The sequence below is a fragment of the Bombus flavifrons genome, chromosome 8 (genome assembly GCF_040668555.2).
Source record: "Bombus flavifrons isolate JBK064 chromosome 8, iyBomFlav1_principal, whole genome shotgun sequence".
NCBI lineage: Eukaryota > Metazoa > Arthropoda > Insecta > Hymenoptera > Apidae > Bombus > Bombus flavifrons.
The window spans coordinates 15429775-15445126 of NC_138449.1; the positions used below are offsets into that span (position 1 = coordinate 15429775).

At 42.0% G+C, this 15352-nt stretch overlaps 1 protein-coding gene across 3 annotated transcripts; it reads right to left on the reverse strand.

Annotated features, from left to right (window-relative positions):
• Positions 1-871: 871 nt before the first annotated feature.
• Positions 872-10529, reverse strand: P5CS (Delta[1]-pyrroline-5-carboxylate synthase). 3 transcript variants are annotated; one of them, XM_069119174.1, is made up of 6 exons: positions 9869-10529; positions 6462-6798; positions 3761-4408; positions 1954-2771; positions 1590-1880; positions 872-1408 (listed from the first exon to the last, which is right to left on the reverse strand). In XM_069119174.1, exons 1-6 carry the CDS (start codon positions 9965-9967, stop codon positions 1241-1243), a joined length of 2361 nt encoding a protein of 786 aa, XP_068975275.1. In that variant the 5' UTR covers positions 9968-10529; the 3' UTR covers positions 872-1240. The 3 variants fall into 3 exon arrangements, with proteins under 3 accessions (XP_068975275.1, XP_068975276.1, XP_068975277.1); XM_069119175.1 differs by having other exon boundaries at positions 6462-6765; positions 9869-10526; XM_069119176.1 differs by lacking the exon at positions 6462-6798 and having other exon boundaries at positions 9869-10528.
• Positions 10530-15352: the final 4823 nt, after the last annotated feature.

Here is a 15352-nt window from a genome sequence, read left to right on the forward strand (position 1 = left end):
CATATTATAATCACATTTAGAAAGTATTGTTATAGTGGTCATCTAAATCAATGTAAATCTAAAGTATAATCTTACAAAATATTTACTGCTGACAACAGAATGCAAATTTATAGGTTCTTCAACTACTCGTAAAGTTATTCTTGTAATTATTTAGATTGGACTTTGTACTTAGTTCGATGTGCGATTGTAGTTTTACGTCATTGTCGATAAAATACCATCATACGCAATTACTGAAAGATATTTCTCCTTATTTATGTCGAACGTTACATTCGAGAACGATTTTGTTTTATACGTTTTTATCGATTGAAACGTTTAAATTTCGGAAGTTGAAGAATTCTTAATTGATGTCTTACGGTTATTAATGGTTGAGATAACTTAAAACGAATAAATGCAAGTTTACCAGTTGATGGTCGGTCGAGGAGTTTCAAATATAACCTGACGACTTCACTTTCACAAACACCGAAGTAACTGAGGACAAGAGGGTCTCTCTTGAGATTTTACTTTATTTAATAAGTTTCTCGATAACTTTCCAGAGTAATCAAGTGGATGTTTCTTTTCCGATAAGAATTGATTTTGTATTTCCTTTCCTTTTTTGTACCTTTTAATTCTCTCATAATCAGAAGGAAGAGTTACGAGGTAATAAAACGTAGAATATAAGTACAAATTGATTGATGATATTAGTTGTATGTGATACATTGTTTTTATTTGTCGCCAGGTATTTAATATTCTTTGGTTCGTTGAGAAAAAGGACGAAAGCTATATTGTGACGGATAGTAATATATTTTGTTACGGCAACAACTTTTGCGAATGATACTTGCTCCAAGACGAAACTAGACATTCATCTAATAAAAGCAGTACTTTATAACAACTATTCTATAAAGATTGCCGTATTTTCATTTATTTTAATTATTTTGACAGCGTTGTAATTATGTTAAAATAACAATGATCTAACAATAATGATGCTTTTATCAAATAGGAAGATCTTCGTGGAAGACAGATGCCATTATGACTTGTGGAACTTTCTACGTTTCCACTTCGTTAAATTTTTAACTATCTGTGAGCATTTAGCGACGAGTGATTGAAGAGAGGAGAAAAAGATGTTAGTTGGTCGCAATTTAAATTGTTTTGTGAATAAAAATATGCCGGTCCTCTGATCTTTCCCTGGCATTTCTCCTTGATGTATAATCCTCCGTGTCGCAGAAGCGAAGATTCCGACATCTTCAGTTTGTCCGGATTTAATTCATGCAGATTCGTTGATGGGTAAAGATTGATGCAACCAAACTTTGTCGCCACCCTCTGCAAAATCAGCAGCTGCGTGGCCATCACCATGTAACACCCACTTTGTGGTCAACAGCCCGTCCACTCCCACCGGGCCACGTGCATGAATTCGCGCGGTGGAAATACCGACCTTAAAATAGTAAGAAATTGATATTTTGTTGAAATTTCAAAGTTGAATTTTAAAGATTTTGAATTTTTTAAATGTTTGAATTATTAAATTTTTGTATATGTAAGCTTTTAAATTTTATAGTTGTAAAATTTTTCCACGCGTCAATTTTTTAATTCCTGAAGTTTCAATGTCAACGGCTCACCTCGGCACCCAAGCCGAATCTGTACCCATCGGAGAATCGGGTACTGGCATTGTGGAAAACGCAGGCACTGTCGACTTCCCTTCCGAAGTGAGTGGCGCTATGGCTGTTCTCGGTAACGATGACATCTGTGTGCCCGCTGCCGTATTTGTGAATATGATTTATAGCATCGTCGATGTCCGTCACGACCTCGATCGCGCATTCGAGGGCTCCATATTCGGTCTTCATGCTTTTCGCAGCTGGTGGCCCGAACGTCAGTTGCTCCCTCAGTCTCGGCCCGGAATTCACTTTCACCTAAAATGTCAAGTACTTAGGTAAATCCAATAACAACAATTCCTACGTTCCAGTATCACACTAATCTCCTTACTCCTTCCTTCTGTAGCATGTTGCATACATCCGTGAAGAAACTACTTTTCATGTGACTTTCATGAATAAGCAACGTCTCCATAGCGTTACAAGCGGCAGGGTAGTCACATTTCGAGTCTCTGATAATCTTCATAGCTTTCATCAGATCCGCATCCTTGTCCACGTACACGTGGCATATACCTTCCGCGTGACCTAACACGGGGATATGCTTCGATTGTTCCTGAATGCTACGAACGAGGTCAGAGCTGCCTCGAGGAATCACCAAGTCTATGTGCTTGCCCATCGACAGCAGGTCACCAACGTCCTCTCTGGTTGAGATGAGGGATATCGCGTTTGCAGCGCCGACGGCACTCAGTGCCTCCTTTACCAGCTCCATTAAATACCGATTGCTGTTGACTGCTTCCTTGCCTCCTTTCAGAAGAAGACCATTGGCGCTGGACATTGCCAATGCCGCCACCTGAGGTAGACTGTCGGGTCTCGATTCGAATATCACTAGCAATACACCGATGGGAACAGTGATTTGCTTCAGTTCGAGACCTTCAGCCAATCTCGTCCTCCTGAGCACACGACCGACGTTCGTTAAGGAGTCGTTGGCAATTTGCCGCAAACCAGAGCTCAGAGACTTCAATTTGGCAGGCGTCAAGGAAAGTCGGGAGAGCAAAGCTTTCGCCAAGCCACTCTTCTCCGCTGCCTCGAGGTCCTTCGCGTTAGCACTTAGAATTTCCCTTTGACGGGATTCCAGGAGATCAGCCAACGTGTTGATACAGCTTGCTCGTTCCTCTGGTTGAAGGCCTTGCAGTATTCGGCTCCCGGCGCGAGCTGAAAATTGTTATTTTTGGGTTTGAGGAAGATTTTCTTCCATAAATTGGGGTTAATATTACGGATTCCACGTTGAGAATCTTTTAGATGCAATTGCGTCTTAAGTGGATCTGATTTATAGACAAAGTTTGGCGTCATAATGTATTTGACGTAGTTCGGTAGTTTCTCCTTTTCAAATACCTCGATTCTCTGCACGTTTTGTTTTCCGAGATTTCTTTTTAAATGTCTTTTACATCCTTCGTAATTCCCCTTTTCCCTTAATTCAATATTGTAAGGGAAAAGAAAGAAAGTACATAACTACGTCCGTTGAATAGATAAAATTGATTATTCTTGAAAGAAATACAAGGGTCGAACGCGTTGGCTATTCGCAATCGAACGGTCGAACCGCAAAGGATATATTAAATAAGTTTTAATGGAATCCGACGCTGGTAAAAATTACCCCAACTAGTAACGAGGATAGAAGAGACTTTGCTCGGAAAAGCTCTCGAGTTAAAGGAATATTTAACTACTTTTCTTTTCACTTACTTTTTCAATGGTCGGCCATGTTAACTAAAAGTTGTTCGGTTTGAATATACTTCCCCGAATAATGTGATATTTTTCTATATCTTAGGGGAGTGCGGTACGTGTCGCGGATAATTGTACAATGGCCACGATACCAGCAGCCGTAAGCCGTTTCATTTCTACATTCGATAATCGATGACCTATATTGCTATAGTCGGTAGAACAAAATGACGCTACTAGCCGATCTCTCCACGAAAAAACTATTGCGTACGTAAACGTAACGATCTTTCTCGAATTAGTTTTCCTTGAAACAGACAAACACTTTTTCATGTTTGATGCTTCGCCGAATAAATATGTTAAAATTCCTTAAGCAAATTCGAAGGTAATATTTACGGGAGCTATCTAAGCTACATAGACGACCTGTTCCTTTTATTTCATAAAGCACTCGAAAGGCATAAAAGTTCGCTGGAAAGTAAAAAAGCTTTTACCTTCTTCGGCAACAACCTCTACAGGTGCGAAAGTTTCGGTCGTCTGTGTGAAGAATGTACCGATCTTTCTTCCGGACAGAATACTCTTTATAGCCTTCTCTTGAGTTCCGTTACAGATGACAACGGAGACACCTCGATCCAGAGCCCAAAGCGCTGCATTAACTTTCGCGTCCATGCCACCGGTACCGACCTTCGACTTTTGTCCAAACTTGATGGTGTCCCTAAGGTCCATGCTAAACGTATGCAGCATCTTAGCGCCATCATGCCACGGAGGCAGATTGTAAATGCCATCGACGTCGCTCATTAAGATTAATAAGTCTGCCTGAATTTCAGCTGCCAGCATAGCGGCCAAGGAATCGTTGTCTTTGATGGAAATACCTCTTCTTCCTCCACTACCGGCTACTTCCTCGTCAACGTGTGGTGGAGGTGAGACAGCGTCGTTGGTATTGATTATGGGAACGATGTTCAAGCTAAGTAATTCGCTCAGGGTGCTGAACAAATTCTTACGAGTTTCCTCGTTGTAGAAATCCGGCTTGGTGACCAATACCTGGGCCAGTTTCACTCCATATTGGGCGAACATGGCGTCGTACAACGACATCAGACCTGATTGTCCCACTGCGGCTGCTGCTCTAGGTTCCAAAGGGGTGCCTGCGTGAACATTAGATCGAAATTACAATGTGAGGTCAGTAGATCGTGTGTGGTGCAACAAACGGCACTGTTAGGCGAACGGTTTTTGCTAGTTCCCTCGTAGCACTCTGGAGTCCGTCCAAAATCAGTTGACCGCTCATCCTCGTGTATCGATACATTACAATTTTACGAGTGCAGCAATTTTTCTCTTTTTAGAGTTTGGTATGCGATACAATAAATTCTTTTTGGTGAGTTGTTAATTGGAACGAAACGGTTAATTGATTTTGGATGAACCGCAGTATTATTATGAATTTAGAAGCGGGATAAAATACGAGCGATGTCTTGATAATTTACCTACCATGCTTTTGCAATTCTTTTTCAACGTGTTTTTCTTGCCAGAACGAGTTAGAAATGCCAAAGAAGGTGGACAACTATTGGATACTCAAACGTTTCCGTAGAAGTAACAAGAAACAAGGCGGCGTTATTTTCCAAGCAATTTCTGTCTATCGCTTTCGATCGTTGCTTTCCTCAAAAGGAGGAATTACCGCGAATGTTTTCCCGAGCAAATAGAATCTCGAAGGTATTACCAGTAAAAGAATTGGGCGGCTCGCGGTTGTTAGTTTAACCTACATAGGAAGACCGGACATTGTCAAGTTGCCGAGGAGCCCCTGTATATCCGGAAGTACCTCGGGGATGTTCCGACGGGTCCCCGTCGTCAATGGTCTACAATTCGTATTTGCTACGAAATTTACGATCCCCTGTATCGACCTCTTTCACACGGCAGTCACGTGAATGCTGGCGAAAAAAGAAATATCTCTACTACACCGTTAATACAAGCAAATAACAAGCGGAATGTTTTCTCCTAATGTACATTGCAAACACGTCGTTCGTCCTCTAGAGGAGAGAAAGAAATAAGCTCGTTCTCGGGCAACGTAATTTATTTAGCATTTTATTCCTTTTGTTCGCAAAGTTCTTAACGTTCGTATGATAACCGTGTAATTTGCTTTAAATGTCCCCTGTATTCTTTTTCAATTTCTGTTCTCATACGTTCGTGCGTCTGTACGATCCTTACCGGATTAATTGTCACAACTGTGCTCACGTGGAAAAGCATTCTGCAATTCTTACCAAGCAAGGAGATTGTACGTTCTCGCTCGAAGCAGAGAATTTACATTCAGGCAATTTAATCGTCATAACTCGTCGGTATTATTCGGTCGATCGATTCACCGTGGACGACTAAAACACGAGAGGGCATTATTATTCTCGCGTTTCGTGTGACTCACATCGGCGACTCGCGTAATTGGGATTAATTAATAAAGAATGAATTAAGTGCGGAGATGAGCTGGCGAGATATACGAGCGAGAAAATATGGTAACTTAACCAAATCCGAATACATTTTTGCTATACTCGAGACTCATTAGCGCGCCAGGTATAAAGGATTACGAATGGAGGAAAGTACAATCGCGGTGAACGTATACCCTCATTTGTAGTTGGCTGATAATATTCCGAGAAGAAAATTCACGTTGAAACGATCGGTCTCGGCATGAATTACGCCCGGATATCCGATTTGTGATATAATATTATCGTCGAACGGCATATATCGCCCTTTATTGTAACGAATTGTCCATGAAGTTTCTCCGTTTTGTGCAATTGTACGGTGAATTAGAATGGTCGATGAATTCCACGATCGAACAAAAGTTAGTATCGATTTACTTCGTCTGAGAAACATCCAACGAGTCCATTACGTAGAAAAGCGTACTAAATTTACTATTGGGAAAAAAGCGCCTCCAACTTGAACTCCCGTTAGTATATATATTAGTATATTATGTACAGAGAAAGATGAAAGATTGTCTCTCAATATGTGACCATGTCTTCACTTTCACATGCAACTCGATATTTCATTTCGCGACAGATACGAACGCTTGGAGACAAACACGTGCGAAAGAAAGATCCTTACCAAACTGTAAATATATTTTTCTCTGAAAAGAGATTTTTTTTGTCATAAGCGTTCTTCCTTCGAGCATGATCACACGTTTATAAGTGCAAACGATCGACGTATTATTACGTAGAATTATACCTGAGCGTTTTCTCATGTGTCCGCCAGGACTCAGCGTTTCCCTCATCGATAAGGACATCAACAGTTCCTGGGCGAGCTTCTGTTTGCCGAATGCAACCGCACCGCTAGTTACCATAATACATTCACGACCTCCGTTTTGGCATTCGGCTACCTGTTCCACTATGGACGCTAAGCGTCCCAGTGCCAGTCCGTGCTCATCCTCCCTCGTGATCACGGCGCTGCCCAATTTCACCACCAAACGTCTTGTATACGTCAGCTGGCTGCGTTCGTTGAACATCGTTGGTTTACGAGGTCCCTCTACCGCCTGCAACTCCGTGTGTAAGTCTACTCGATTTCTCTTACAACGTTGATTAATTTTTTTCAATCTTTTTAACGATAAGATTTTGTTCACGTCGGTTGTATCCGTTTCATTTGGTTACGTGTAACGCGTCAGAGGAGATTTCGAGCGACAAGAATCTAACCGTTTTTACGTTCTTTTTGAGACATACGATGTCATACGTGTATCTCAAGACGCGATATTCATCAAGGATAGTCATTAAAATCTAAAGCAGAGATCTGTCCATTTGCAAATGAAAAGCCTCGAACGATTTCTATACCTTTTCCCAGGTTCGTAGCTACGACGCGGCATCGAGTTAATTTGCATCTATACTTCACCTAATTCCTCGTTGCATGAAACGCATTTTATTTAATTCTTTTTTACGCGTAACCAGATGAAATCTACGTAATTATATAAGAGATGCCGACGACCTTTCAATTTTTTCGTTAAGCTGTTCGCGTCATCTACAATCGTGTGTATTTAAAATCGTTCGAGTTCTTGGCTGTTATCTTTGTGTGCAACACTTCAATCGAGAACGAAAAATTCCCGACTACCAATTTCTATTCGATTGCCACTCGACACACTTCCACGCGTACACGTGTCGTGCAACCTCTTCCTGGACCGATTTCTATCTGTTACATAAAATTACAGTTCCGATTACTCGTGTACCACCGAATTAAACGTCGAAAGAATTTTTGCGCGTCTGCTCGGGGATTTGTTCGAATTACGATAGAAAATACGCAAATGCAAAAAATGCAAAGGTTAAAAAAAAAAGAAACTGGGAAATAGCTGTAGGTAAATATGCAGTTTTTTCTTTTTACATGTGCGTACATTTATTCGGCCAGTCTGCGTTTCGTTTTGAGATCGTATTTTCAGTCGGACATTTAAATTCTCTAAGATTACGCAAATTTTTCTTCTTTTCTTCAGTGACGCATTGTCGATTCCGGATTCGTTCTGACGCAGATTCCGTTGGTTTCGCAAGCCAGAGATTGCCGATTGTGCGTTATAAATCACATCGTGCTCTCTTATCTTCGCTTCCCAAGACGCAATTCATTTTCAACTATAATCAATTCGTAATTCCTTACGTCGAACGGGATCTATGATACTACGTGATCTAATAAAATTACTACATTCTTTATTCGGCTTCGTTTCAATATATTAAATAGAATCGTAATTCGTAGAACAAAATACGACAATAAGGACTCTTACGATTAAAAAAGTTTCATCTTACTTTAAAATGTATACGTGTCGTAGAGGTTGATCAGAATCGACGACGTCCAAACTAAACTAAAACTAAAGATTTCCATGACTAAAACGATATTAATTGTTCCAGTCTGGCAATGAGATATACGTGTATGTGAATGTACATTTCTTAAACGTTCGTAAGGATCAATTACTTCACAAAGAGTGCCTATTCTCTGCGTCTCGGTCGCAAGACATTTCACGATTCCAGCTCATTGTCGAAACCACCCTCTCTACCCTAATTTACGACACCCTCAAGAGCTGGTCGTTTTTTTCTCGAATCGTTTTTCCCACAGTAGGGATTTTTCCTGAATAGAAAGTCGAACGACCGTTCCATATGCCCCAAGTTTTACGTTCTTTCGGAAATGTCATTGGATTTTGATCCAATCGTCATCTTGCTCGACCTGTTGATTTAACGGTCCACCGAAAACATCGATTCTCATCGTGGGCGACGATGGAATCGATCTTGTTCCTGAAATACGAAAGAACGTACACGCCATCCGAATTATCGACGATCGTTTCCCATTAACAGGCTGTTCGTATCGTGGCTGTATCGTGATTCAGTGACAATTGATAAAACACGATTCTTATCGGCTCCTAGATGTTGTAGAGGAGGAAAGGTGGATCACGATTCCCTTGGAAAATCCACTTGATATATCTTCTTATCTTTGCTGTTTTGATGAGAAGTAAACACGCGGTACACGCGATAATTACTATAGTTGATGGTTGGTCGTTTTTCGACGACCCATCGTTTGTAAAAACGTTTGGCGAAATTTCGATGGACAAGAGAACGTGAAAATATTCCACGATCGAACCGTATATTGGATACATAAGTCAGACAGGAAGAACTGGATGTTGGAACTCGTACAACGAGCGCAAATGCGAACGATATTTATAATCCGGTGATTGCGTGGCATGCATGTGTATACGGAGATATCATTCGTATTATGTATTCGTGATAACGTTGCCGTTACATTTATGGCACTATAGGCAATTAAACTGGCGATCTTTACAATCGAACAATGCATTTTGCGTTTAAAAGCTCGTTTAACAGGTCCATTGCTATTTGCTGTCAAAAAATTATCGAAATGCGGTTTCCGCGGTATATACGGCATTACGTAGCATCTAAACGCGTTATTTATGGCTCCGTTTCGATTCTATACGCGGTAAATAATTTTCGTTATTATCTCGCGGCGAAAATTACTACCGAATGACATAACACAGTGGAAAGTTTTGACGCGAGGTGGTGATTTCTCAATAAGAAAATTGCATATAAAATTAACGAATAACTTTTAAAGCTACCACTGGCTTCTGAAAATATTTGAAGGTTTACCGATGAAAATGTAGCTTGTATTTTCAGATTTGTTTCAAACTTTATCCATACAATAGTGGTAGTCGAGCTTCGTAATAATGCTAATGAAATTTCAAGTTTCGTATAGCAAACACAATACGTATATTTCTAAAAGCTTTGCATAAGTTTTCGAAATATTTTCACCAGCTTGTGTACATCGATGCGTATATATTTTATCATCGTTCTGATAGCACGAGCGTTGCACGTGTCTCTTCCCCTTTTCTACGACTTTTTCAAGATTTCGAAAAACAATTGCCGACGCGCACGCCAGGTAACTTCAGATTGGTTGTTTTATTAATTACACCGACGGACGACACAAAAGCTTTCCTCGAGTGGCAACGTTCGATTAAAAACACGGACGGCCGAGCGCGTTAAAAATTGAATCGACGGCATACAAGTTGGCCAATCGTTCTTCTGGTCGGTCCCGGCTCCGATCGATCGATGCCGTCGACTCGCCGCGAAGAAACGAAAGGTGAAAATAAGAAAAATTGCACGTACTGCTTGCTTGGGCACCCTCGGCCCCGAAGAGGACGAAGCCAATCTCCTTGGAATACATCCAAGTTTACTGGATCTCAATAGTAACAATCTCGCGTACATCGTTGCCTCTTCAACTTCTTCGTCCTTTTGCTCACCCTCTCACCAACGCCACACTATTACGATATTTCTAATCCGACGAACGCCACCTGATCACCCGTGCGCCCTTTTCTCCACCGAAGAAAGGAAGGTTACCGATATAAAGAGAGAGGAACAGAAAAGAAGCGTGGATTCGTATCAAATATCAATCGGAAGATCGTGTCTCAGAATGGGAAATCTGATAATCCGCGAAGGGAAAATCTTGCGAGCAGTTCTTTCAACGAGTTTCGCTTCGGAGAATTTTTATGATAAAATAAGAAGACGAGAAGAGAAAGAGAAAAGGAAAGAAAGAAGTCGACGGGAGAGGACTACACTCGAGCATAGACCTCGGTAGCGAGGTGGAGCGGTCGTCACGATGGTCAACGACACACTACTACTTGCTGCTGTTGGAAATCGCGGTAGAAAACGACGTCGACGTTATCGCGAGCGAAGATTAGAAGCCTATCCTCGTACAAAAATGTGACGCGGTGAGCTGGTGGGAGATGAAGTGTCTTCTGCGGAGAACTTGACGTTTCAGACGATGATCGACGTCGTTGTATCTTGCTTCTTCGGGAAACCTCGACTCGATGGTGGTTAGCGAAGGCCACGCAGAGTCCGCCTGTTCGCGTACCCTTTGTCCAACGAATTCGTATATGTAAAATATGTAAGATGTGCAGCGATGGTAGCGCGAGTTGGCGAACTTTGACCTGGGAATCGGAGCAAACAGAATCGCTATCTAACTCGCGTTCGGCTCGTACTTTCCAGCGTCGCGTCTCGGCATCGTATGCGCGCGATAGATTCGTATACGATAAACCGACGTTCGTGGATCTCGGTACATATGTATACGCGTAAACGAGAAAGACCGATTGCGAGTTCGACGTTTGTTTTCGTAACCGTGGTAGATAGCTTATTTGCATTTGCTATTCGATAGAAACTCGTAACTCGTGGAGGAGCGCGTTATCAGCGTGGCGAGAGATCGCGTCCACTAGGGAATTACAGTTTCTTTTCGAGATGGATGATGCGTTTTTATCCGATGTGAAATATGAGTGGTTAAGGTTGGGAAAAGTATACGAGTACGGAATGGGTGGATATGAAAAGCTAGCGGCGCGACGCGGCGTCGCGTTAACTCCATCTGTCCCTTCGATCATGCCGGGTTATACGTCTTCGCGCGTATATACGCGTGTTACGTGAACGCCAGAGGAGACGAAACACGTTCGATAAGGAGATATTTTTCAAGTACTCTCGTCGCGGTATCGTCAGATAGTGGATGAAACGTCAAGCTGCTCGTTTTCAGGAAAAACGCGTACTAAAACGCGAACGAAAAATATCGCGCTGGCTGTTTGCCTTCTTTTATCTGCGGTGGACGTCAAATTCGCTGCTACATCCATCTCGATGACGGAAGAGAGGTATTTGAGGTTTCGATGGTGCAAGGAAAAGTATACGAGGCAACGTAATTATGAGAATCGTATCGGAAATGCGAGTCACGGTGGGTCGGTTTCCAGCGGAACAGCGTGAAATATTCCGTAGCTGTTTACGCGAAGGTATACAGTTTCAGTCGGTTGTACAACACGTAATTAAAATTCGCGCCAACAGCTGGAACGTTAGCTCGAAGACAATCGTATTCGCCGAGTTTCTAACCGTTCGTAATCCAACGTGATCGCTTCCGCGACATCCAACAGATCTGCGAGAGAAAGTGCGCAAGGTAAACGGCTGAACCTACAGATTTTCCTACAAAAAAAAAAAAGAAAAAAAAAAAAGAAAGGAGACAGATCCGTGAGATCGAAATTCATTTTATTTGTTCCGATACCTGTGTCCTCTTTTTGTTCTCGCAACCCGAGCTCTAGGTTTTACCCGAAGCTGATAGAAAAATGTTTCATGAGAAATAAAAGATTCATCAGAGCTCTGGAATTCCGTATATTTGTACGTCGTGGAATTTGAAACTTTTTGTTCGCGTAGGATTCGTTTATAGATTTCCAGCGAACGAGAAACGATGGTTTATCGATATTCGTCGCGAACTTCGAGGTTGCCATGGAATACGAAGATTTCCCTTCGAAAATAAGTTTCACCCAATGTCTGAGACACGATCGTACAATAGTGTTATTCGTTGGCAGCCGGGTCGCGGAATCCTTTCATGGAAAACGTGGCTCTGAAAGATTCTCGGGACGGCGATGAAGTGGGGTTGCGGGCTGGTGAAAAGGGGCGGCAATGGATGACGAGACACGTCGTTGGATACCGTCGCTCGGCAAAGAATATATCTCCTTACAATTTGTCGATATATACATAGTTAAAGTTTATTTTCCACGCTACGATAAGAGATTTCGTGTACCTATATAGGTTTTCCATGGTTGCAAACAATTTCCGGTCCAACGATGTTTCAACGACCAAAGATATATATTTTCCACGCCATTTGATACGTTTCGATCACTGATATCTTCCACGTTTCCAACTCTTTAAAATACTTATTGCTTTCATCTGAATGCGTGCTTTTAATATTAATACAACTCGAATTTAAAACGTCCGACATATTGAATATTCATCGCGTCATCCGAACTATAATTCGATCGACATAATTCTCGCGTACATATATTAAAAACAGAGAAATATCGTTATAGAGCCAATTTGCACATTGATCCGGGCAAATTTAATCTTCGATTTCCATCGATATAGAATCGTTTAATTTGGGTAAAAATGTCAAAACTGAATGGTATTACGGATATGCAAGGAGACGATAAATATGTATAGAGATTTGTTGTGTTCTCACATATAATGCTGCAACGACGCGATATCGCTATAGGTGGTACGTTTTAACAGAACGTTCGGCTCGTGTTCTCTTTCGATTGTCGCTCGTAAGGATCGCCGGCAGCCCTAAATCATGTCAGCGTGCAATGCCGATCGAATATTCGTAGCAACGGTGCGCGGCTGTTTATCATTCTCACTGTCAAATTCATTGTTCCCCGTGAAATACTTATCCGTCATTCCCGACGACCATTTGGCTCGACGAATTGCTTATATTTGACAAGATTCTCGCGTGCCTGTCTTCGATAGAGAGAATCGATCGATGAAAAACGGATTTAATTATCCGAGAGATTAGTCAATTAGTTAATAGAGACGTTAATTAGTCCGTTTGGTAATCCAACGATAAGTTAAGTATTTCCGTAAACAGTTTGACACGCGCGTAGCTCGTGATTGCATTCGCCGATACGAATAATTGATATCGGTTTGCCAGCATTTACGTTCTCTCTCGGATGTTCAATGGAGATGGAAAAATGATTTACACAGCAGAATTCTACGATTTTCGCTGAAAGATAGCTTGTCAAAGATAGTTTTTATCTTGCCGGAGAAGATCAAAGTTTAATATAGAGCAGATGGTTGAAGGGGAATTGGAAAATGGTTGACACTTTTAGGGGAAAATCTTCTCACGTAAAGACGCTGACAGACGGGAAGAAGAATCGAAAGGCGCCTTTATTCCCTTTGCCTATGATTTATATCGTGCCTGAAATATTACACCGAAAGTTGCGTTCGACAACATTGGTGTGAAAATACCAGCATGGAATGACAAATCGGCGGAGAAGCACGGGAAAGGAAGCGAGCAATCGCGAGAATACGCGACCGTCAGAAGCTTTATGTTCGATTATAACATACGAAAACGTGGGGATAGGATAGACGACTGGTATATAGATGATTCCCTTACATCGTCCGGAGATAGCTATTGAACCGTTCTACTCGATTATGGCGTACGAAAACTCGAAGCTGTAAAGGAAAACTACGGATTATGAAAAGAAGAAAGAGGTGGAAGAAAAGAGATAAATAAAACAAGGTCGAACAAAAAGGATACGAAAAGAGTGAACGAAGCGATGGTGAGCCAGAAGGCAGCCTTTTGTTCGTCATTTAAAACAAAGTAATTCGTAGTGGCGGAGAGTTTTGAAAGCTATTTAAAGTTAGCCGGGTTCGTTCGTTGTTTCGTCGTCAATGGACCACCGGTGAATTCACTTAAAATCAAGGAAACGTTGCTCGCAGGGGATAGCGGCCTCGCGATGCGTTTCTCTCTTCTTTCCAGTCGAACGTTTCGGTCCAGGAGGCAAAAATTGGCGCGAGTTCGTGAAATGTTCGTACGAAACAAAGGGGAAACGGGCGAACTCCATAGTAAATCCTATCTCGATCGCATTGTTTCGTATCTCGAGTTGCTAAGAGGAGATCGTCGGAAAGCGGTATTTGTTTAGACGAAATTCCGTAACACAAAGAACAGGCCGAACGATCGCGAGCAAAAAAGTACGCACGGACGAGTTCTTCGAATAAAACTCTTTTCATCCCCTATCCCTTGTATTGTATTTTATCCCTTGCATTTTCGTAGCCGCGGTATTCATCTCGTGCGCGCCTTCGATTCACGCAACAATCACGACAGAACGTTGCTAATATTTATTAGCGGAAGCGACAAAAGCGATACTAAAAATTTTAGTAACGCTTCGATAAGACGAACGGTATTAGAACGAACGTAGATCTAATTAAGAGCTTTATCTTTTAAAACTTTCTCCTTTAACGCCGCTTAAGTCGACATCAACACGGTATTAATGCCGATTTATCGTTGCGATTATCTACGTTTTCTGTAATTTCTGATCAGGTCTTATCGTTCGATTATTCCACGTACAAAATTAGACAATGATCGTTGCGTTATCGTTTCGTGATAAAATAAACGATCGTTCGTATCGTAAAACGCGTAAACTACATCATGGTATTTTCCTACGGTGGGATTATTTTAAGAAATATAGTTGTTTGACAAGCGTTCCATTTTCTCAGCGTGACCATGTTTGTTCGATGAAAGACGTCAGAACGTAGATGGCGAGGAATAAAAGCTACACGCGACCGTACTTGAGAAAAACCGCCAAGCCATTTAGGATTACCAAGTGTACCGAAAAGCCATGCTAAAAGTTACATTTCATAGCCGGTAGTGCGCGCGCCTAACCGTCAGGAGCGATAAAGAGAGGAGCGACGAGACGAGGAGAGAAGAAGGAAAAACGAGGAGGGCTACAAGCGGGAAAACGGAAGCGGTAAAACTGCAGCGAATCTTCGCGGCCCCTCGGCACGCAACAAAAGCCTGCGGAAATCCTTGCCGGAGCCAGGAGCGCGAGCAAGCAGGAGATTCATCGAATTAAACTTAACGAGAAGCGAGAGAGAAAGAAAGGTGATTCAGCCACGCGTTTCAGAGAGACGGACTTCGACGCGAGCGTGACACCGGACAAAAAACGTCCGTTTGGGAAAACGGACACGAGGGGACGGACAATGCCGGACGAAAAAAGGAAACGAGCGAAGAGGTGGCGAGAACGAAGCGTGCCTCGCCGGACGAACCGAGGTGAATAATAATAGGAGGAACGA